Genomic DNA, 24,816 nt, shown 5'->3' on the forward strand with positions numbered 1-24,816 from the left:
ATCCTCAAACCAGCCTGCAAGGTAGAGAGGTGTGATGCATTAAACAGGGAGAAAATGACAATCACATAGACCCCAGTGGAAACATAGCTTCAACAATTCTGTATAATAATGCTCATTTATGTGTGCGTTGTGTGTGTGATCTACAAGTTTTATTCCGGTGGGAATAAAAATAAAAACCTCCTCACAGTACAGAATTTGTCTCATCTATTTGTGTAGATGAGAGAGATGTCAGAAGGTAATTGTGTGCGTGAATGCAATTTTCCATTGCTGTGTGTTTTTATATCTGCTTGTTGCTCCGTATGTGTCTTTTTTTTTTTTTTTTTTTTTTTTTTGGTGTGTGTGTGTGTGTTTGCTTCTTGAGATTTAGGTTCGTATTTATCTTTTCAAACAAAGGCTAAAAAGAGCCAAGTTTTAAATTATGCAGCAGCACGGCACAATCGATGGATGATAAATCGCAAAAGAGACCGTGGATGACTTTGAGTAAAAACAGCACTGCTTGTGTGGGAATGGTTGCGTGCACTCGTGTGTTTGTCTAATGTAAAGTTCAGTTTAGCTGTTCTTTTGTTTTTCCAGGCAGCTGGTAGTGTATTATCTGTTTGATCTCTTTTCTGGTGCGCTTATTAAATCTTAGTTTTTTTTTGTCTTATTCGGTTTGTTAGTCTTTCACTTTTTCCCCAACCTGCAAGAGACGCTAAAAGAATGGAAACCCTGCTTTGCTGCGAGCTTAATTCAAAGTGCAACAACAAACCTCGATACAGCTGTGACAGAAGTAACATTTAGGTTTGAATAAGAGAATTTACTGAACCAAAATGATCCCTCGGCTCCAACTTTTCTCATTTTGCTGCAGAAGTAAAAATCCATTTTGCCATCAAAGCACAGAATGACGGCCGTTTCTTTGTATTTAAAAGAAAGACAAACTTATGACTCCATCTTTTGAAAGTAGTGACATTTTTAAACTTTTTTGCATCCCAAAACGAGAGGAAACATTAGATTCCTGCACTTAGTTCATTAGTAAATATAATCTATTTATGTGTAAAATAATCTCAGCATGAATATAGCTGTTCTGTGATTTGTTTCGTGTGCCTCAGGGGATTTCTAAAGAACAATTACTGAGCATGAAGAATGATGAAGACCAAGGGACACATCAAGCAGGTCAAGGTTAATTTAAAGAAGGGTTACACTGTAAAAAAGCTCTCACTACCTCACACCACATTCTTAAATCCATCATCAAAAAAAAAAAAAACAACAACATAAAAATTAAAGAAAGCATATGGCACAACTGCAAATCCAGCAAGACATAAAACTGACACATCAGCCAAGAAGAAGATTAATCAGAGAAGTACCAAAAAAACAAACAAACCCTGAGCAACTCTGGAGGAGCCACTGAGATCCACAACTCAGGTGGGTGAATTTACTGACAGGACAGCTAATAGGTGAGTAGTCCACAAATCTGGCATGTAGGGAAGAGTGGTAAAAAAAAAAGAAAAAAAGAGGAGGTCACTGAAATCCTCTCTGCAGTCTGAAACAAGTCCTGAGGGAGATGCAGCAGACAATATTTAGATTAGACCAAATGAGGGCAGCAGGGAGGTTAACATGATAATGTATTAAACGGTACAAGGGGTACGAATGCTTTAGAAAGGAATATTTTGCAAAACAATTACTAATATTTCTAGGGAAAGCTGCACATCCTGATATCAAACTTGCAGTATTTTGTCTTCACTTGAAGGCAACTATGACACAGTTTGCAAAACTGAGGTCTCCAGTAGGAAAAGGACTTTTCTCTGCTGGATAACTAAACTTAAATATGACCTCTGGGTAAGACAGACCATGAGGCCTCTTGAGAGCTGAAAAAGTGGCATATGGCGCATACTTTCCCCTCAAGCCACAGAGAATTCAAAAAGTCAAGCACTTGGTGTGTTTGGGGACCTTCCTGAATGTCCTCGCTTCTGTCACTAGTTCACTTCTAAGTAAGTCTTCAGCATTTCCTTGCAAAAAAAAAAATATATATATATATATATATACATTATGTATCCACCCTTCAGTGTAAAGATTAAAAGAGGAATATGACTTTGAGCCTGCTGAGGTGAAAGTAATGTGTATTTTCTTTTTGAAAAAAAAAAAAAGGTTTTGTGAGTGTATCAGTAAATGTGTGTTTCAGCGCTTTGAGCCCCTGCAATGGCAAAGCCGTGCTAGTCTAGTTTAATGCTGCCATTTCATGCCCTCTCTGGATTGCAGCAGTTAGAGTTTTGCACCAGCAAGAGGGCAGAGATTATGTGTGTCTGTGCGCGCAAGTGTGCATATGAGCCGTTTTGCGACTGTGTGTCTAAACGTGTGCTGCGGGGCAAAATGCAAGATGATAGCAACGGAGGGAAGAGAGGAAAAAAAAATCAATGTGGGGGCATTTTGAAAGCCTCGAGAGATATATGTACACACACATACACACGCTCACACACGCACTGCAGCTGTGACAGGCTGACTTACTGTCACTGTGCTTTATGTACGCGGTGGAAAGACGCACACCGAACCAGTGTAGCAATTTCTCACACTGTTTGTGTTTGCAGAATTAAAAATATGCATGAAACAAGTGTTTGGCTTGTGGAGGAATTAGAAAAATAAAAAGCTTTTCGACCAGATGTGCTAAAAGCTCACCAGCAGACACCATCGTTTGGCATCAAGGGTTCAGACTAACCTTTAACAGATCATTTTTTAAAATTTCTATTTCTTACAACATGAGCTTTGCATAAATTGCCCCACACCGTCTGCAAATGGTCAGCAAGCAACTCTGACCCAAATGTTCAAATCCTCCTAAAGCACAAAAAAAACACGCAATTAACCACTAATCGACTTCCCCGCTGTGCCAGGACACAGTCTCACAATACGGCTCTGTGATTAATTTGAAAAGGTTTTAAAACGCCTGATGCGAACGGTTCCACTGTGGGAGCAGGGAATTTAATCTAAACCACCGAAACAGATCGTAGGAGCTCAGAGCGCAACATGTCAGCCATAAGACTCTGGGAGGACTTGATGGATGAGAAATGCGGCCTTCTTTGTGTCGCTTAAAAATGCAACTCCTCTCTTTCACATTCTCATCTATTTCGGTTATCGTTTGACGGGTCTGTGTTCGGAGGTCCAGCCGAATAAAAGCGACGGCGTTCTGAGAAGATAAACAGCAGCGATCAATCAAAACTTAGGAACTACTGACAGGTGTTCGAGACTATTGGCATGCAATGTTTCTACAGAATTTCACATGTTCAACGCATTACTGGGAAATAGGATGTCTTCTTACAGTCCGCATACGTACGCCAAAGTTTCAGATTTTTAAGAAGAACATAAAAATAATCCTTTTCCTTCCACTTTACAGTTATGTGCTTATTGTGTTGATCTTTGGGGTCTTCACACATTTTTTTAAAAAGCTTAAAAATACACTGAAGTGTGTTGTAAAGAAACAATGTGAAATTTTTTTTTGTATAAATACAATTTTTACTTAAATTAAATTAAATACACTGCACAAAAAGAAAAAAAAAATCGACCTTTTAAAGCTTTTCATTCTCCAATACGTCTTTGAACCAATATATGATATTCATTTTCAGGTAGATAAAATAATTTTACCTGCCTAATTTGGGCTAAACGGTGGCACAGATTTTCATCATGCAGCGAAGGGCTGCATGGTGGTGCAGTTCTTAGAACTGTTGCCTTGCAGCGAGAAGGTCCAGTATGTGAATCCCAGCCTGGGGCTTTGTTGGATAAAGTTTGGATGTTCTCTCTAGGTATTCTGGTTACCTCCCACTTGACTGGTTGCTCTAACTTGCCCTTAGGAGGGAATGTTTGCATGCCTGGTTGTTTGGCCTGTTTGTTTCCATGTTGCCCTATGATGAAATGGAAACAAGGGTAAAGCCCACCTACTACCCTCGTACTGCTGGTACCAGGACTTTACAAGGATAGGTCAGCATAAACAATGAATGGGTGATGTCTAACTGCTGTTTTTAAAGTTTGTTTTCAGAAGCTGTCATTTAAATTTGTTCATTGTAGAATTATGTTCATGTCTCTTTCAGCACCGAAACATCCGAATTGCTCTTTAGTGTTTACTTTCTGTTTGACGTAAGAATATGCTTCCCTTCCCTTCAGTCCATTTATTTTCTCAGCTGTTTTCCTCAACAAAGTGCAGACAGTTCCACTTTAGATTTTTTGTGCAACCTTGCTTTTTTCCTAATCATAGAGCTTTGGTCCCACAGCAGAAAGGTAAATCGTATTTCGCTAGATATACGCTCTTTTCCACCTGGTCAGAGATTTTAGACAAAATAATGTTTTTGGATCTGCGAGAGTTCATTCACAGAGCTGGAGGGAAAAATAAAAAAAAGTTTGCAGATAAATTATCTGCCGGTTAACTCTTTAATAAGCAATCTGGTTGCTGACAATAACTACAGCACGTCAAACAGAACTGCATACGAAAGCTTCAGTCGTCTTTATTGTTTCGCTCAGGCTGAGAGCGTCTACTTAGTAAAAACCTTGTAAAACTAAAGATGCTTTCTGCTTGGAACTACTTTGGTCTCTTTAAAGTGTCATGCAGCAGGTAAACACAAAGACACTAAGAATAAACTCTGCTCACCGACAGCTCTAAATCAACCACGCTGTTTGACTTTTGTGTACGTGGACGTCTGCTCGTGTGCTGTGATTTTTTTCAGATTGAAATGCTCCTCTACACACGAAATTATGTTTTTTCAGAGATGGAAAAATGAAAAGAGGACAGACGGAAAAGGTGTGCGAATGTATGAACAAGGACTTGTGTTATGTCATCCCCAAAAATGGGTGATTTGGTTAAATAGTGGTTTATAATGGACATAATTATTGTGCACACCAATTACCTTAAATAAATGATTGCTCACTCCCGCAATCACACAACGCGTGTGCTATAATCAGGAAGGCAAATGGTTGCTCCCGGTGTATGTGTGTGTGTGCGCGCGCTCGCATAAAGCCTTTGTGAAGGTGTGTGTGGCATGTGTGTGTAATACGGCGCGCGCCAAACACTGTCTGACCAGCACGCTTGGTTGGATAAAGATTAGACTCAAGGATATAGGAAAAGAAAGGCAAACGCAAAGAAATGACTCTTCTGCACTCGCAGTGCATCTCAAAAGCATCTTACACTTGAGCTCCAGGCGGATAAAGTCAGTGTTGCCCAGGTTTTCCAGAAAGACGCCGTAGGGAGCGCTTGTCTTGAAGTAGAAGGAGATGTCAGCGCTGGTCTCTCCCTGAAAGGTGGCAAAATGCAGGTAGGATGACGGGGTGGTGAATGACGCTGCGTTCCAGTAGTTATCTGTGGGGAGAAAAAAAAAAGAAAGACAAGTTTGAGAGATAATTCTGCTCTAAGCTTCATGAAATCTGTGAAAAACAGAAATTTATTCTGATTTGACAAGCAATGTGGAATTAATTTCTTTTTAAATAGCTAAAATAACGATTTTAATTTAAGAATCATTTTTGTTTTTTATTTCTCACGTCATTTCATATCTCCTTTTTTATAATGGTAATACTCCTTACTATTCTATTTCTATTCTGAGGTTTTGACACAGCCTTCAATTTTGTGCAGCTTCAATAGAATTTGAAACTAAGGTGATCATATATATATATAAAAAAAAAAGCTTTCAGCTTTCTAAATCAGGACCCGAAAAGACAAAGTATTGCACGCAGGCAGGAGATTTCAGGATTTGCATTAAATTTTCCAATGACTTTTGAATAAAAGGCAACCAAGGGCAACTAATGAAGAAAAAGTAGCAGCACTTTGAACAGCTGCTGATGAACTATCAGACTGTGGTTGATGAAGTGACTCTGCTGTCTGCTCTTCCCTCTGTCTCGCCCCCATCACTCAAGGAAGATGAAGAGTATTGGGAAAACAGTAGGGGCAGAGGAGAGCGCATGCTGAGGAGAGACGACGTGAGAAGTGGTAAGAGGGCCCCGGCATGGGCGAGAGGATCGAATATCGAAGGAAGGATGGAAAATAGGGGAGGAAAGCCATGGAGAGGGCAGGTGATGTTAGAAAACGAAAAGCTTGTGGGGCTTGTGAAGGGCAAGAAGAGGAAAAAAGTGGAGGCTGTTGCGTTATCAGCTATCTGAGGGCTCTTAGATGCCAGAGTGTTTTTGACCCACACCTGGAAACAGCTGTGTGCAGGACTGGAGAGAAGAGTCCGGCCCCTACGTCACGGCAACTAGCAGCAAACTTGGTCTTCCACAAACCCTCATTTATACTGAAACATTAAATATCTAATTGCCTGAATATATTTTCTCATATCTAAGTCAAACCTACAAACCACACCAAGGCAAACTCTGAGCTGAAGGACAGGAGATAATAAAAAACAAAAAAAACAAAAAAAAACAAAAAAAACAACAACAAAAAAAAAGCTAAAAGATTCATGTCAGCTCTGCGGGTGCAGCAGAGATCCACAGCTGAGCTGGAAAAATCTATCGACCCGACAATTATTAGACGCATACACTACAAATGTGGCCTTTATGGAGAAGTGGCAAATATAAACGCATTGCTAAATGAAAGGCGAAGGAAGTTAATGTTGGAGTTTGGCACAAGTCATGTAGGGGAGACAGCAAACATGGGAAAGACAAAAAAGGCACTTTTTTGCCAACATGCAAAACACTATGTGTGATGGAAAAACTAACACTGTGCTTCACCCTGAATGCACCTGAAATGTGTTGGTGGCAACAACTGAGTCAAGGGAGGCTTTTCAACAGCAGGGTCATAAAGCTGGTCATAACTGATAGGAAGATATATGAAGCTTATTACAAGGCAATACTTAAATAAAATATATGAGAAGACTGAGGCAGCAGGAAAACAGCCCAAGACTCACAGCTAGAGCAACAATTGAGGGAGTTTCGAGAGAAGTGTTATGTTTTAAAGCAGTTGCTGTTCACATGCATCTTCTATCCCATCCAAAAGAGACGAGCCGCTCTATGAAGATGAATGAGGAAATTTTTCAGGCTCTGGATACGCAAAACTGGTAGAGAAATATAGACGTGCTGCTATGATGGCAGTGAAATGTAATTCTGCAGGTTATCGACAAGGAAAAGGAATACAAATGCAGAAAACACTTTTTGTATTAATAGTTGCGGAAAAGATCTGGAAAGCCCTCCGATTTTCCTTCCACTTCAAAACTGCGTTTCTGTTGGTTTACAATTCCAATGAACTGCAGAAACGTTTAAGGTTGTAACCTCCGCAAATTGAATGACCGAGTCCTCTTGCATACAGACCTTTTTGAAGTATTGCATATGTGAGTGTGTGAGCGCGGGTTTTCAACAGCGTTTGTGTGTCTCCTGCTTCTGCGTGATAAACATTCCCCCGATGACAGACCTGTGCTCCACCCCTCTCCTTCATGCTGCACACTCCTTTCACCAGAGGCGAGGACCGATGGCAGCCAAGCTCCCGCTTACACACACACACACACACACACACACACACACGCAGACATGCACAGACAACAGCATGCTGATGCTGTGTTTGTGATAAGTGTTTGAAGTTGAAATATTGTTTTGTTGTTTTTCTATTAGAGGCACAGCCAATTACTAAACAGGGGCAATTCAGGGCCTAACCATAAGATGCCTGCCTTGGAGCAAAGAAGCAAATAATGATATATGCACTTTGCTACTCTGAAATCAACGAGACAAAAACGCAGGAAGCAGCGTAGTTAGTACTAAAAACACTAACAACCGGTAAGAACTTGTCGGTAATTATGAAACGTACAAGTATAATGACAAATCTTTACGAAATAATCAGCAACAGAGCAAAAGTGTTCCAATGTAATTTCCCACACAAGAGTTTTTTTTGTTGTCGTTTTTTTTTTTCTCCACGCACTTCCGCCAACTTCAGGGCTAGAATGACATTTTCATGTCTGATTGGATTATCGTTTGTGTGTACCGAGACAGAAAAGACACTTGGATACAGAATTGTTGTTGAAGGAGGGGGAGGAAACGGGACGAAAGAAGAAGACAAGTGGGAGGAGAGCGAAACTGCTCAAAAGCGATTCATGGGGCGAGGACCAAAGGAGAACAAAAGAATCAAAGGGCTGACAGAGGAACAGAGTTGGAGAGAAATCAGTGCTGGAGGAAAAAGCGTGGAAGCCAAATGATGAACCTCCGACTGCTCTGGTGCCAGAATCACAGATGCAACTGTTTGGCCAGGCACTGCGGCGCATTCATCCCTCCCATATTGAAATATTTACCAAACAAATTTCTTAAACACTTTGGGAAAAAAGAGATAAATATTAGCTTGTTAAATATGATTCCAAATATCCATCATACAAAGTAAGGCTTTGTAAACTGAACGCCACACTGACAGGAGAAAACGAGCTTTTAATGGCAGGCATGTCAATTTTCACTGATAAAATCTTAAAAAGTAATTGGGCTTCTTTGATTTCTCTGATGTATGGCAATGAGATATACGTCACAAACAAAAATTAGCTTTGAAAAAGAACCTATTGATGGTGCCTACTGTTTTATAAACCCATTTCTAGTAATTGTTTCTCAAGGTAATGCGAAACATGAAATTTCCTTTGGTCAAATCTTTTTTTTTCTGGGTGCCCTTCGGCTATTTGAGGCTTGTTCATTATAGTCTGAGTTTTACCTTCAATTTGTGTGTCTGACTGATCAATTGTTAAAAGCAGCCCTTATTAAAGGCACGCCTTACTGCAAAAACAGATATTTTATTTTACAAGGATGTGTGTGTGTGGATACTTTGAGGACTCAAAACCTTTCTTTTGAGAGATAAAACAAACAACAAAAAAATCCCAACAAACTGTGTAAAGCCCAAGCAATGAATGGAAAATCACAGAGGTTCCAGGATATAAATTTGGGTAAGAATAAACATACATCCATGTTACTGAACAAATCCAAACTCATTTAGCCACATTTGCAAAGTGTTGTGCTCTGATTTCAGTTGCTTTCTTTCAGTCAGGATCTATAAATCATGAGCTAAGGTGAGGTTTTAAAAATTTGTACTTTTTCTTCACCAAAACAGACCAGAGAACAGACTCCTAATCTATCCATTCATCTCTTGCTGTCTTACCATCACTCACGAACAAAATACCAACACACTTTCCTCCTTCACACATTCTGACACAGACGGCTCTGATTGTGCCCAAGAGTACGGGAGCAACATCCGTTCCTGCTCACCACCTAATGAACACCACGGTTCTCTGTTGTTTTCTTTGATCCCCAGAGTCATTAAGCGAAGCCCCGTGTTACACAAACACTGAAAACAGCTGCTGACCTCGGGCAGAAAGGGACCTGTATCAAAAGACAAAACCCCAGCCCAGTGAACTGTGGAGAATGACACAATGTGAAATAAAGTTCGAGGTGAAGTCAGGGTCTGGAAGCCAAGTGGATGATTCATCTGTTTGGGCTTGACCAGATGGGTCACATGCCAGCGCCAACAGATGGTAAGGATGACTGACTGCACCCGGCGCAGGTCATTACCATGGACACTTTAAAGCAGACAAACTACGGCTGGCAAAATTAAGTACACGAGCTATCACATTAGAATTACAAATACTGTACTCGGCTGGAGAGCTTGAGAGGCTGTCGCTGCGGCGATGCGAAAAAAAAACATTCGTTTGCTCCTCTAAAGATTTCTTCTGGTATTGATTAAACTTTCTCAGATGGCAAAAGACTTTTTAATGTCAGTCAAAGACAACTGAGAAAATACAAAGAGATGTATTAAAATTTAAATTTATGAGGCAAAATGTATACAACTTATAATTGCCCTTTAAAACTGAGACAGGTTTCTCAGCGGGAACAACTGTCATCGAACATTTGCCAAAGATGGTAATGACTGGAGAAATCCTGGTCCGCTGTTGTTTGCTTTAATTGAGACGTACTGGAGGGTTTTCAGGCATGATTCGGCCCACTAGAAGCCCTCGTCACAGTTGGATTCAGCTTCCACTTTAATTTGGCCACTTAAAAAACTTTTTTATTTTGTTTGAGCCATTCAGCGGTGAACTTCTTGGTGTGCTTCAAGCTCGCTATCCTGCTACATGGAGTTGAGCTTAAGGCCACAAACTGTTGTCAGAGCACAATTGGAGTAAATGTGGGAAGTTTATCAGGAAACGACGGCTCTCTGTACTACTTCCTGGAGTCTCAAAGGCTTAGAAATTTATCTTTCTTTAGATTGAGGTGTAATATATTCAATTTAAGCTCTTTTAGCCTACGTCTTGTTGCTAAATTGAATTCTGGAACTACAGTGTTTGTTTCTGATTATGTGTCAGTGTGCGTGTTGAGGCGTCATTGTCAATTTAAAACCTCCCTTTTGATATTAACATTTCTTACGTCACTTGGAACAAATACGTGTGACAACAAAAGCAAAAGCAGAATAAATATTTTTTAACATGTTTGTGCTTCACACCAATTCTTTAGCATGTTGTTGGAAATTAATTTCCCTTTTATTTTTGTCGAAAAAGAAAAGAAACAAGCATCATGGCATCTAATCTAACTTTTTCAATTACTTCTTATTTTTTTCACGCCACATACTTCATAAGATGCTTCAGAAAGAATTCATCAAAGTACTAAGAATAGTCTCGTCTATGCAAGGTGCCCCTAAGGGCACGGCTCAGGAAGGGCTGTTGAAAACATTCAAACCTATGTATAGTTCGGCAAAGCGCTCAACGCTGGCACGTCAAGCATTCTTCCTCAATCATTTTTTAATTTCCACTGAGACCTGTTTTTCATCTCATTTGTGTAATTGAGCCATCTGTGGCCTGTCATTTTATGGTCTGGGTATGGTATATGCAGGGTAAATGTAGCATTTGAATGCTCACGTAATTAGTTTGTGCCTGTCATTTGAGACCCTTATCAATCTTTCTTTGTAATTAAGTTGCTTGTCGTACATTTTTAGCGCTAAACTCTCAGAGCTCAAAGTTGCACCAATGGAGAAATTACTTAACGCAAAGAGAACTGAGACCCCTTACTTCACATATCTTCTTCACAGCAATTTCAGTAATCTGTGAATAGATGTAGTATCTGTAATTTTCATAATTATATATGACTGAGTAAGTTTGAGATAGATTCGTTCCATTCAATCAGGTAGGATTGTTCAGATTGAATTAAGCTTTTCATAAGAGATGCAAGAGCAGGTTACATTTATTGAACCTTCTAGCTATAAAAAGAAGCAAAAAAAATATGAGAGACAATACATCATTGAAACAATCAGTAAAATACGTTTTGTCAGGAGTGATGAATGAACACAGCTGTAATGCGATTTGCGACTCTTCTCAGGTAAACATGAAACGGCAAAGTCAGGCCAGGATTAGGACGCGCACCTTACTGCAGTCAAAAGATTTACGCACGTTTGTCTGCGCCGGAGCGTTGACAGTAAAGCATTTTCGATTTGTTCCACCGGCTGATTATTGCTTCTTGTCATATACTGTGAATTTGATTAGTAGGGCTCATAGCTGATGATATGTGAAGCAACATAAAGAACGGGATATGGAAGTACAGTAACGATGATAAATGACAGAGCAGGACAGCTGAGATCAGGTGCTAATATTAAAGTTATAAAGCAATACTTTTATAGTGAAAGAAAGACAGATAGCCTATAACTCATTACGGGTTAATAATCTAAGATTGAAAAGTTATACATAAATCATGAATGTCACTCTGTTGTTAAGGAATACTCCCAAATGGTAGCTTAAGTCTGAAAAGTGAAATAAAGATGAGCTAGACAGTGGATTAGAGCTGAGCTTAATGCCTCCTGTGAAGCTGTATTTCCATCTGTAGGTGCAACCTTGAGTGCCTCTACTCTCCAGGTTCAAGAATTTATGGCAGAAACAAAAGTAAACTCAATGCACTCCTTATTCTTCACACATCTTTAGTCATAAAGGGATAGCATAGAGGGTTTTTGAAGAGGTGTTCTGTAAGGTTTTTATAAGTTACAGTTCTTTTACCTGGAAAGGTAAGATGTGATATTTTTGGCAAGTCTGTGGAAATCTGATGACAGAATGCTGGAAGGCTAACTGCTACTCAGACAGTCGAATTTTACACAAGTTAAACAAATGAGAAAAATCTATCCATCTTAGAGGATACTGCATTTCTACACAATAAGTTTGCTGCTTTATCGACACGTCAGGCTAAAAGTGCAAAACCTTAATTGTTTTAAATTCATCATTAAAGTAAAAATATAGGACGGTAAAATCGGGTTTTGTGTGTCAACATAAGAAATTGATTTAGTAGTAACACTTCACTACAGGGATCAGGACCAGTTCCACAGGGGCACTGGCACCTATTGCCCCCCCTGTCTAGAACTGGCCACACTGAGGTTCATCACCATGGTTACTTGTGCTGGAAATCTAACCTACTCAGATTAATCAATACCATGAAAGCATTGCCTCTCAATTATCACAGCTATAAGAAAATGGAAAAAGCAAAAAGATGAGCAGAGCTTTTTGAACAGCTTTGACCTTTGTGACCTCGCGAGTTTCACCACATGTTACTTTCACCAGAAAATCTTTGAGAGACATCAAGTCAAGCAGAGCTTTATTGTCAACTCAGCTATATACATATAGTATACAAAAGAAATATTAATATGCTAGTAAAAATGAAACTTATGTATATAAAGCAGAGATTAAGTTTTTTACACAATTAGACTATTAGAAACTAAAATTGTTTCTCATTGAAAATGTGTCCTACTTATAGGACGTAATTATCATTTGAAGAATATCTGAGCACAGAGCAGATTGCAAACTGTCTCTATGTTTATGCTCCTAGTTATGCTTATCAATAGAAACTTGTGCAGTTCTTTAAAATGATTATACAAACAAAACATTTGTAGATCATTGAGCACAACGAGATACAAAATAATTGGGATTTTGAATGAGTTAAGATTAAGATTTCCTATAATCTTCAATAGGTGGCACTTTTAGCATTCAACACACAATAATGTCCAGTGACAAAATGCTAATTTATTCATGTTTTACTGCAAATTCAATTATGTTAATCGGATAATGGACTGGTCACTGCATTGCAAATCCACACAGTTATATCCAGAGTTTTACCAAACAAGCAACTTATTTTGAAGCACTACTTCAGCCTGATCTTTCATTTTAGCAATGGCTCAGATCCTTCAAAGAAAGCTCCGAAATGTTGCACCCACTTCAGAACACTGTTGAAGCACTGGACTGTATCATCTGCTTTGAATCCGCACAACTGACAGTCGAATGTAAAATCCCACAGCTTGCTCCACTCGTCCAGACTAAGAGCAGACTGATAAGTCACTGAGAGTAAGCCGGATTGATAAATTCAGCAGTCTCCACCACTTTAAAGCGGGAAGCGCTTTGCCACCAAAATGTTTTTCTTAATTTACTTTATGTACTGTAGCTTGTATGTATCTCGATTGTACTCACTGCTACAGAATTAGTTCAGTACAGTTCTTGATTTATCGTCTTTGAGAACAAATATATATGTTTCCATATACGTTTCATTCAAAAGTGGGATTTTGTTATGTTTTCTACTTGGCAGCTTCTTAAGAGCTGAACAACATTCACCTTAAACCCCTAAGGTGTTCCAGTGAAAGTGTGTTTTTTTTTCTTACAGATGTCTTAAAGCAGACATGTTTTGATCAGAGTTGAACACACTGCCTCTTGAATACCTGAACAGGTAATCAGGTTTAGACATGCAGCATATGGCTTGCTATGTAACTGTTAAAAACAAGCTGTGTGTGTCACCTCAAAATGACAGCTTCTTAATTATCAGCAGGTCTGCTCGGATGCGACTCTGCACTAATTTGGATGCCCCTGGTGCTCTGCCTCCGCTCTTATCAAAAGGAGAAAATACATATAATGACCGTGATTAAAGAAGCGGAGATTACTGTCAGCTTCACTTCTTATTTACAAGCAAATTCTCCTCTTCCCCTCCGTTTCTTATCCAGAAACATTACAACTGGTAGCTTCTGCCGCTCTTCAAATCGCATCACTTCTGCTCTGGTTTTCAACTTGTTTTGTGATGTCAATGTTGCCTTTTTTAGTGCGTCACTGAAGACTGAGATGTGGCTAAACGTTTTAGCTTAACATTCTTTTCCAGTTTTCAAAGCAATTGCGTTTAAGTTATGAATACACATACACAATTTCCCCGAAAGCAATAAAAATCAAATGTTTGCATCCTTATGCGTAAACCACAAGCAATTCAACATGACAAGCTTGATCTGTATGTTGTGTTTCTACCGTTTTTAGATGCAGTTAACAGATGCGTTTATAGCACAATGCAGTTCTGGTTAAAAGCATTTCTCTTTCACTGTGAGGTAAGACGTCTCTTTTGCTCTTTTGTCCAAATTCTTAAACTCATTATGCTAATAGTGTACAATCATGACTCCGTTTTATTTATTTCATAACAGACTCATTCTTAGTTTACTAGTATCACTCTTGATTAAATACAAATTTAAAATAATTGACCTCCATGTTTTTAAGTTATTGGAACACATTGTTGGATTAATATTAATTACAGTACATCTAATTACCTCTGACTTTTTATCAGTGACCCCAAAGTATGCTTTCACTTGTGGTCATTTGCAATGTTGGAAATATCTTGAAGCATATTCACATCATCATTATGGCACAATATTTAAAGGCTGCTTGGCTCCATTTGCTGCCTTTTTATGTATTTTTCCTTACATTTCTATCAATTAAAATGTCCAAACCCTTTCAACGTCAATAAAGGAAACTAATTTCTCTTCGTTTGCCCGTGACCATTAAACCAGCCTGGAAGATGGGATTCATTAATGCTGCGGCATGCACAGGCACACACATGCACACGCTGATGCACAGAAAATAGTTCCTCTCTTAAGGCTGCAACTCACAAAAAGAGACAAGAACAAAGACACACAGGCCACCTCGCTGAAACGTTCCCTGTCTGCGCAAGACATTAGTCATTTACATATGAAAACCCATTACAGCAGCAGCCAATCGTCATTGCTCTTATTGAGACAGAGCTCCATCCACAGTATTTAAAGCATCAATCATCAAAGAAATACCTATTCACGTGTGAAATTTTTAATATATGTTTAATATGCCTTAATGGACCAATGTATAATGTATGCTTCAGTGTCTCTGCCAGGACCATGGGAAAAAGAAAAAAAAAAAAGAAAAAGAAAAAAAAAAGTCATCCTCATGGAAAACTTTGTTAATTTGGTCACTCGGTATGAAAGCGGATGACTCCGTTCATCTGTTACACACAAAGACTCATACAGGGGTGACTAAGTAAGACAAAGAGAACACGGCTTCCTCTGAGGGACAGAAAGATTCATCTTTTATAATTGCGTTTGCCACATTACTATACGATACACTCCTACACACACAAACAGATGTGACATCATGGGTCATTAAATCATTGTTTGTTGGATTGTTGGCAGCTCTGTGATGAAGGGACATTAGTGAGACTGGCACCAGGTTGTTGATGAGGGGACCATAATCAGTGCGACACCAGGGAGGAGGAGCGGCAGGTGGTCTGTCATGTTGGGCAACCTTGACAGAACCAGGCCACTTCCTGTCTCCTGAATGAATGGGTAAAGCGACTGATCAAGACAGAAATGAGTGAAGAATTAAAGAAAAAAAAAAAAAGAAAAGCCATATCTACAGTAGGCTACATTCTTTTAAACGCAGAACCTTTCCGCTATAGGCATGGCTCTATCCCATTATCCCTAGCAGTGTGAAAAATGAGCAACCAATGGACTTCTTTATGAAGCATTATTGCATTGAACACGGCTGGTACTAAAGATTCATGGTTCTTTTTTTTTCTTTAAAGGATATTACTCCCCCTTGGAATATGCTAAATAGTAGAAATAGAGTGGAAATAGAGTTGTATTGCTCTTTTTTTTTGCTTTCCTTTTGTATGTGGAAAAAACAACAAAACAAAATGGAGAGTAAAGCCAAATGTGTGTGTGGGGGTGTGTGTGTGTGTGTGTGTGTGTGTGTGTGGCCAATACATTTCAAAATATGAATAAAATTAGGTGGGCTGCATATGCAGGAAAACATGCTTTTGCCTTTTACTGTATAGTTGCAGAAAGTTTTGGGTTGAGTTTACGATCCAGAAGCATAAAAGAACATTTACAACCAGTCCATTACATGGTGAATAATAATAACAATAAAAAAAGAGTACCTTGTAAGCTCTTAACAGCTTTCAGCGTGGCTTCACAAAAAAGGCAAAAATGTCTCATTTGACGGTGGACGCCTCAAAGAAATATTTGTTTTTGTGAGAAAGGATATTGACATTTTTCCAATCTGACACGCATTAGTCTCTTTAAACTACACGTTAACTTGGCACAAATGCTGTTGCTCACATTAAAAACACATTTACTGAAAACAAACATCCCCTTTGTTATGAGAGCTGCGGCGTTGAGTTTCATAATTTCCCAGAGACTACAAGAAAAAAAAAAAATCTTCTGCTTGGTCTGAACGCTGCCACTTGTCAATTGATTTGGGAATCTCTGTCAACAGTCAGCCCACATTAAACATCTCCAACTCCATCAGGCGGGACCACTGGGACCTCTCAAGGTTGTGCGCTTGGTTGCTTTTCACACAGTTGACACAAATTGTGTGTTTCCATATTTAGATAATCTAATCAATAATTGTACACATGATGTCATAGTATTGGGACTCTTTGTAGGAATTATAAAATGATGTATAGAGAGGAAGTTAAATAACTCAGAATCCAAGGTAACAATGTGGTGATCCGAATGAAGAATATGATGAAGCAATACCGCACCTATAGGAAGGTTTTTGCAGAAAATAGTGATTTGAGCTGAAAAGCTTATTGTATGTGTTTATACCTCAGTTCTAAATTGTTTCAGAGCTGCTGCAGGAATGCGTCTCCACAGTGTTAAAATGTTGAACAGCTGTCAAGGTAATGCAGTTCATACCACAGGACAGATTTTATATTTTGTCTGTTTTGTGTTTTTTTTTTTTCATTTTAATCCATTTGTGTTTTGAACTTCAGACGCTCATCTGTTGAATTATTTCAAAGAGAAACGGTCTCATTTTAAAACAAAATGACAGTAAGTTACACCGATTAATTTGTTATTTCTCTAGAAGTGTAGCTCATATACCTATAATACAATTTCCACCACCAGCTGATGGATTTTTAAAGGCGGGGGGTTAAATAGAAGATCAGAAACTTTTCAGTAGGCTGCTCCCGAAAGACTCTGAAACACCATGAAAACTTTAAGAAGCTTCAAGACACAGTAAAACAACCCGTGTTTGGTGAGAAACTGATCAATACCACAGCTCTGAAGGAACTCTGAGTGTCTTCCAGCTGACACAAAGTCTAGCAGAGAGAAGAATGTCATCACTGATTACAAGGAGAGGAGAAACAAAAGTGTTTCATCTACATCTCAGTCAGTGTGAGCTTTCTGCAGGATTGAAATCAGAAAAGGGGAAAAGAAAAATGGCTTCTACATGAACTTGAGCAGACTATAATGATGTGGCAGATGAATGGTCAGTTAGGAGTTTGTGGGAAATATTCAGAGAGTATAATTACCTACTTGTGATCACTACCCTGCCAAACACACATAGATAGAAATATTTCTCTGCAAACAAAAGTGAGGCAAGAATTACTCTGAATAATTTGCACTGAGAGTGTGAGCAATGCTATTTTCGCACTGACGTGCAATCCTCGGAGTAACAGGGGTACGTTGGTTTTCTTTCCTTATCTTTTATTAAATAAATTGTCAAACCATTAACAGTGCAGTCAACAAAAGCTAAACTTTTGAAAACATTGCAGAAAGCTTTATAGTTCACTTTATAGTTGCACAAGAAAACTAGATAAAATATCCTACAACTGAGACGCCTCCCAAAGTGAAGGCTGCACCAAAACATAAATATAAGTATGGAAAATATGGATGCTTTCAGGAGGGTCTTGGAAAGGTGTTCTGGGTGAATCAACTCCACACCCATTACACATAGTGGTTTTGCTGTGATACTAAAAGCAGCATTTCTGTGTCCTGGGTGCTGTGCAGATTCTGGTAGCAGGATTAGCAGCCTTTCAATCAGGGGTCACTCTACGTCCTTGTGCAGCTTCTGTCATTAGAGAGTTTAAAACACAACTGGCCTTGCCAGTCATATTCCAAGGCTGCAGCCTTGTGATGCCTACGTTTCACTGGCAAAACGCCAATTAAAATATTATTACTCTCTTATAACGGATTTGCATCTCATACTTCAATTTCTTTGGCTTCATACAAAAAGGTCTCACTAAGCAGCTGATTTGAATAATTCACAACTTCTATGTCAGTATATCTTACCATCTTACCAGACATTTACGTGCACTTTAACAAAGCGTTTTTTTTTATTTTTTATTATTGTTTTGGTGCAGAGCTACCACAGGACCAGGGAGCAAACAGGTTTTTCAAAGGGTTTGGTTCATTTGTGAACGTGAATCACGCTGACTGAAAACGTAACGCACTGAAATCTTGGTCCTCAACTTAACCGAGTCTACAAGACTATCAGGTAAGAAAACGCCCTGAAAGAGGAATTCCTTACTACGTGTCAGTGTCATGAGACTCCTGACAAAAGAAGAAACGTCAAGGTCTGAAAAAGGTTTAAGATTGCTCCTGAGAGCAGATAAGGCATTATTTTAGGTTTTAGATATGACTAACATACATGCATTATTTTACAATTGGCAACAATTTCAGTACCCAACATGCCTGTCTTTCCATCCCTGACTTCAGTCTTAAGTTACAACATAAAATTAACACTTAGAAAGAGTCAAATGCATAAGTAATGTGCTCTCAGCAATTTAAAAGAATAGAATATACCAGGTCAGTATTGGATTTAATTATAATTAACCCCTTGTCCTTTGTCCATACTATTAGAGTTACTAAATATGAAGCAGCTACATGCAATAATACTCAATCAGTGCTAATTTCTTCTTTCAATCTTTCAAAGAGGAAGGCGTAGTAGGTCGGAAGAAATTGTTTCATTTAAAGTTGGTTTTTCTACATTTTCCAGCCTGTATTTGTTGTGGGAGAGTTTGTAATTTCATACAAGAAAGCCGATCTGGAAGACAAATTCATACAAAACCATCATGGGTTATAGGAATAAAATTAATCTTCTTACAAACAGAGAGCAGAATGGGCTGTGCTCATGGTGGATTAAGCTGCACCAGGTTAAAATCTCTGAGCAGGCGGCACGCTCAGCAGTGCACAGCCCTCTGCACAGACACACGCTCAGTTGCATCCTCTAATATTGATAAGCTGATAAGAATTTTGAATGAAAATGGTGTTTCCTAGAGATAGGATAAAAGCAAAAATCTACATACAAAAAAAAGTTTAACAGATTGCTTGGAGACATCATACCTGTGCCTGTTACATTACGTGACAAGGAAAGAGTGCTGAGATCTGCATCACTATGTTTTTTATCCCCCCGCTTCGTGAAATTAGGTACTGACTGCAAACAGAAGACTTTCCTCTAATATCCAGCATGCTCCAGAAACGTTATTCAGACGTGTAGACATATTTTTACATTGTTTTACTAGTGTGTCACTACTGGTCTCAGTTTCTAAATTCCTAAACTCAGATTCATTTAACACAGAGGAGCAGATCAAGTTAGAATGACACAGTCGCTGCTCAACCCACCTCTAATTTGCAGTGGGATTAAAGTAGCAGGTAATGGTTCTGCCAAGAAATGACTGGGAAACACAAAGTAGCGGCTTTTACAATTTGCTACATTTAACACCGCATGATTTGATTTGCTCAAGCAAAATGAAATACAACACGGTGTGTAAATGCCACAGTTCCATTAATTATTCTGCCTTAACTAACGCAGTAAACACACCGCCTCTGGAACTTTATGTGCATGTATTTTCTTTTTTGAAATAGCTCCTGTGTTTAACTACAGGTTTTAAACTCATTTAAAACAATCAAGTCAGGCAGTACCTCAAAGTAAAAAGTAACTCTAGCATTTTCTTAATCTGATCAAGACAAACCTTTTAGTTCTTCTCAATTAGACACTTGGCAACTTCAGCAGTGATGATGTCAGATGTTTACTATAGGATGTAATATTTGAAAAAAATGTAACATATTCTGCTACTAAAAACCAAAACCATGTGTTTGGCACTCATTGAGTTAAACTATGTTTTTTATAATCGCATGCTGTTTGCCCAGTCAAGACAATATAGTTGCTGACAATTTTCATAAAATTAGAACATACGTGCCAAGCTCACATGTAGAACGGGAATACCTTTTGCCCAACATATTCTACTACTTTGTAAAATAGCACATTCATTGACTCAGCTTTGACAGACAACTGTTTTATAAAAAAAGAAATAAAAAAAGAACCTGCTGGAGTACCATTAACGGTTTCCCTTAGCACCGAATAACAAAAGTGGCCTTTGCTCTCCCTGACTGTTTAAAAGCTGCACACAATATATGAAACGGTGATTTTTAATAAGAGCCATATCACAGTGACTGGGGGTGCTCTCTTCATTCAACCTTTGATGTGAACTTCACAAAGGTTATGCAGTCTCTCCAACCAGCTGAGAAATGACTTGAAAATGAAAGTGCTCCCTTCCACAGATGACTTGGAGAAACTCATTAACACACATATTGCTTCTCAATTAGGTCACTGTAACTGCAGTCCTTCAGCCTCGTTCAAAGGTCGCCTTTGCCCCAGAAACTAATCTATATGAGCTCACGCCGGCTTTGAAAGTTTCTCTAAAGTTCATTCAAAGATCTGACTGATACCAGTATGCGCAGCATGATTTGGCTCTGGGTTACCTTTTGGAAAACTTTTTATGTATTCTGAGCCAAAGTACATCAGATCCCTTCAGTCTCTTTCATGTCTTTCAATACAACGTCTCCAAAATAAAATGCAACTGAGATTCCTGTTGTTGGTTCTGGAAGACTGCTCATCTTTTCTCTAAAGAGCTGACCTGAAAACGTAACTGGCCTCCACTAACCCGATACAAAATGTAGTTTAGGTTGAATAAGCTAAACAACGTCGGTGCCTATTGTTAAATATACTTTATGATATAGATCCAATGACTTTCATGGCATCAGTTAAACATTGAGCAAGGCCGTCTTTCTGCACCCTCAAATGTTTTGAACAATTAAAAAGAATCAGGCGTTTCAGGTTTGCTAAGAAAACAGTGCAACAGCCCTTTAATTGAGCGCTGGGAGTTATATCCTACTTTAGAGTCATTAACCAGTCGTGGTGGATGCTGATATTCCCTCACAGTGCTTTTATTGTTCACAACGTAGCGGTTGGGCACTCCCTACACTTCCTATTGAGTGGAGACGCAAATAGGCAATAAGAAACTCAGTCGGGGCCGGTGAAAGATAATTCCTTTTTTTTTTTTTTTTTTTTTTTTTTTTTTGAGTGCTCACAGCACCCGTAGGGCTGTGTTGCCTTGAGCAGTGAGCTGTGTCGCTCACATTAAAAACACCCACCATACAGATTTCATGTGAAAAGTTAGAACGACATTTTTAGGCGAGACAATCATTTTTACGATCAGTTCAATTGCAGATAAATGCTCATTTGCTTTTTTTTTTCTTTTCCCCAAGATTTCATGGTGATTTCTTCAAATTGCAACTCATTTTCTGTACACATTTAATATTCAAAGCTCTGATTGGAAATGTTGGCACCAGAAAAAGAAATCTAACATTAACATAAAAAAAAGAGCAATCAAACTTTTCTCCTAAAGCTTGCCAACTCATTTTATACAGCTCAACAAATAAAATTTGTTCAGAAGAAATCCATCAGTCCTGCAGCTCACAAACATCTTACAAAATTATAAAACTCTGTTTTTGGGCCAATATTCCTTATAAATCTGTCTTTGTTTTTTTTGTTTTTTTTTATCCAAGTAGCTGTTTATCTATCATAAGAGCAGCCCACCACTGCTCAGGCAACTACACATGTTTAAATGACAAAATACTTACTATCTCCATGGCAGCGGAGAGGTCCAACAGTGAGTTTGGCCTCAGAGCCTGGCCTGTGTGTGTCACCAACGGCAACCTGGCTAACAGGCAGGTGCTCTTTATATGTCAATAGACCAGAATCTTCCCTCCTAGCAAAAAGAAAAGGAGGAAGAGAAAGATTTCCCACATTACAAACAAATTTCTCCTTTTAGCCTACTTTTTAAACATACAACCTCTTCACAATTTAGCCGTTTTTGTTCTGCTACTGTACATTGTTCAGCTGTGCAGAAAAAAAAAAGAATAATTCAAAAATAACATCATAATTCCTGTCAACACCACTTATCACTGAGTCAGTACTAAATTTCATCAACACCTTTCAGCCTCTCACTTTTCAGATGTGGTTTTTGAAAAGGGCGACACAATAAACTGTGCATAACATATGTTAGCTATGGATATGCATACATTAGTCCTTCATCAAACGTAGCACCTGCTTGGCCATATTGCAGAATGAACACCACTATAAAATACTTTTAAGCATACAGTGATTAAAAAAATGAGTACTAAGCTTATTAGCACCCCTCGGTAAGGATGCATAAACTTGTTTAGAAATACGGTCATCTTTTAATGTAGCAACAGTCTCTCATAGGCCAATAATAAAAACAACAAAATCCTTCAAACAAAAATAATTCTTTGTACAAATTACTGCAAGCGCAACTTTTACCCCTACGACAAAGAAATTCAAAATGGAATTAAAACACGATTTTGTCACCTTTGCATGTTTTCTGAATAAGGTGGCTTTAGGGGGGTTGAAGTCAACAAGCTGATGTTACACCACTGACTCACCAAGTGAGATAGTCAGCGCTCTGTATTAACTGACTTGTGCTGCACCTCAAGTGTCTAATATATCAATTACAGATTACATGTGCTGCCAGCTGGCTGAGGATTTTAAGGGAAAAAAAAACAAAAAACACACACACACACACACACACGCACACACACACACACACCCGCACACACACACACACACACACACAGACAGACAGACCACCTCTGTGTGGTGCACATTTGGCTCACATAATTTCTCGCCAAAACCACACAGGGTGTGCTGAATTGTGCCGCGACATAACAGATCGCTGGACTTTGGCCAAGTAAAGTGTCTTTGGTTGCAGTTACTTGTGAAAAAAGAAAAAGGCTTCACACAAGGCACAGACATTTGCAACAGTTTTTTTTTTTCTTCTGTCACGTACTTTATTTGTATTACTCCATAGCAATCTGAGCTCACTCTGTGCATACTTTGTTGCAAATCTTGATGAGTTAATGGTCAGAGGCAGGTCAGTTTTTGCATGTTAATAGTACAAGACTGTTCTGTAGAACAGATTGCTACCTTTGACAGTCTCTTCAAAAATATATACAACTGATTTTTTTTTTTTTTTTGTCTAATGCACATTCTATAAATAATTTATTCCTACCATCACAGATGTTGACTTTAAAGGCAACTGTGTACTTTGGTTACACAACGTTAAGGTCAAGCTTTTCAGTAGCAAACATTTCAGGTGGGTTTACCATGAAGAAAAGGATGACTATGTGGAAAGTAATTCATGCTCTCCTCCATACTTGTGCTAAGGATTCATTTCTTTTACTAAAGGTCTCTGAATTCTCTCAGGGTGCATGGCATCAGTACCTTTTTGAAAAAAAAAAAAAAGACAAAAAAAAATAGGTGATTTTAACTAAAAATCCGGTGGATTCTATCAGTAAACCAAAACTGAATTATCACTCTTTAAATATGAAAATAATCCAGACCATAAAATGTTGTGGCCAATTCAGTTTTGGACAATTGACATGACTTTGCTGCATGTCTGCCACTGACATTGTGCCGTAACGTAAAAAAAATCCCCCACTCCAATAATATTCCATTTTATAAGAAAACCTTGCTCCTTAACATGCTTGACCTGTAATTTTATAAAATAAACATATTTCATAACATATTATCTTTTCATTGAATAAATATATTACATTTAAAGGGTAGGGTATTCAGAAATAATTTAACAACAATAAAATTGCTATTTCAAGCCACTTCTTTACTAGGGGTTCCAATAAGCTACAGTGACTATTGTTTTCACCAGTCACTTTATGCCGTGCACAGAATGTTTATATTTGCTGTATTAGAAGAAGAGAATTGTGAACATGTATATTTACAGTGCATATTAACCTTTAATCAGTAAAAATATTTTAGACTCGTAGCCTGTGAATATCAGAGGTAGATAGCCGACTGCAGCACAAAACCGATCTTGTGGATATAAAAAAACCCCCCACCAAGTTTAGTGCTATGAGATGCTCTACAAACATTTCACTTGATGTGCTGATTTTACGAAACCCCATTACGACTGCTCAGATGACAGTTGTGCAGTAATTCTTACCCCTGCTGCAAAAAGTAGATTAAAATAGATTAAAGCAGGACTTTATGCAGATTCAAATTAGTGAGCAGTAGATTTGGTGTCATTTTGTTGAAGTGTGAAAAGTTGAGAGCTGTTTGCTGAGTACAGTAAAGGTTGTGCCCCGCATATTTTTTAAAATCCCATTGTTAGACATAGCTAGATCGCTGCAGCATGACCACAGATGCAGAACACGTCAAGCTAAATAATTATATAATTTTTCCATCTCTCACTCTCTCAACACAGCTGCCCTTGAAGTGGTCTCCAGGGTGCTGACTGCAGCTCAGTAATAATCAGATTGATTTAATCAATTAAGGATAGTAAGTTCATTCCTTCTTGTTTTGGTTACATGCTTAGGATTATTTTCCTGTAAATCATGTCATGGTGTGTTTATTTTAATTTTTTTGCATGCCAGTGAATCTCTGGACCCAGAATGCCTCTGTACTCTTTTGCAGTGACCATCTGATTCAAATTGTCAGTAAATGTCAGTGTGCTCGTTTCAGT

At 38.5% G+C, this 24,816-nt stretch overlaps 1 protein-coding gene across 1 annotated transcript in view; it reads right to left on the minus strand.

The window, feature by feature from the left end:
* cntnap2a (contactin associated protein 2a) overlaps positions 1-24,816 on the minus strand; it is a 285,382-nt gene that overhangs the window by 39,575 nt on the left and 220,991 nt on the right. Inside the window, exons 17-18 of the mRNA XM_007547884.2 lie at positions 21,902-22,029; positions 5,141-5,311 (exon numbers count right to left, since the gene is read on the minus strand). Coding sequence (XP_007547946.1) covers positions 5,141-5,311; positions 21,902-22,029 — 299 coding nt within the window. The remainder of the gene's footprint in view (positions 1-5,140; positions 5,312-21,901; positions 22,030-24,816) is intronic.

The sequence above is a fragment of the Poecilia formosa genome, unplaced genomic scaffold, assembly GCF_000485575.1.
Source record: "Poecilia formosa unplaced genomic scaffold, Poecilia_formosa-5.1.2 Scaffold22, whole genome shotgun sequence".
Lineage (NCBI taxonomy): Eukaryota > Metazoa > Chordata > Actinopteri > Cyprinodontiformes > Poeciliidae > Poecilia > Poecilia formosa.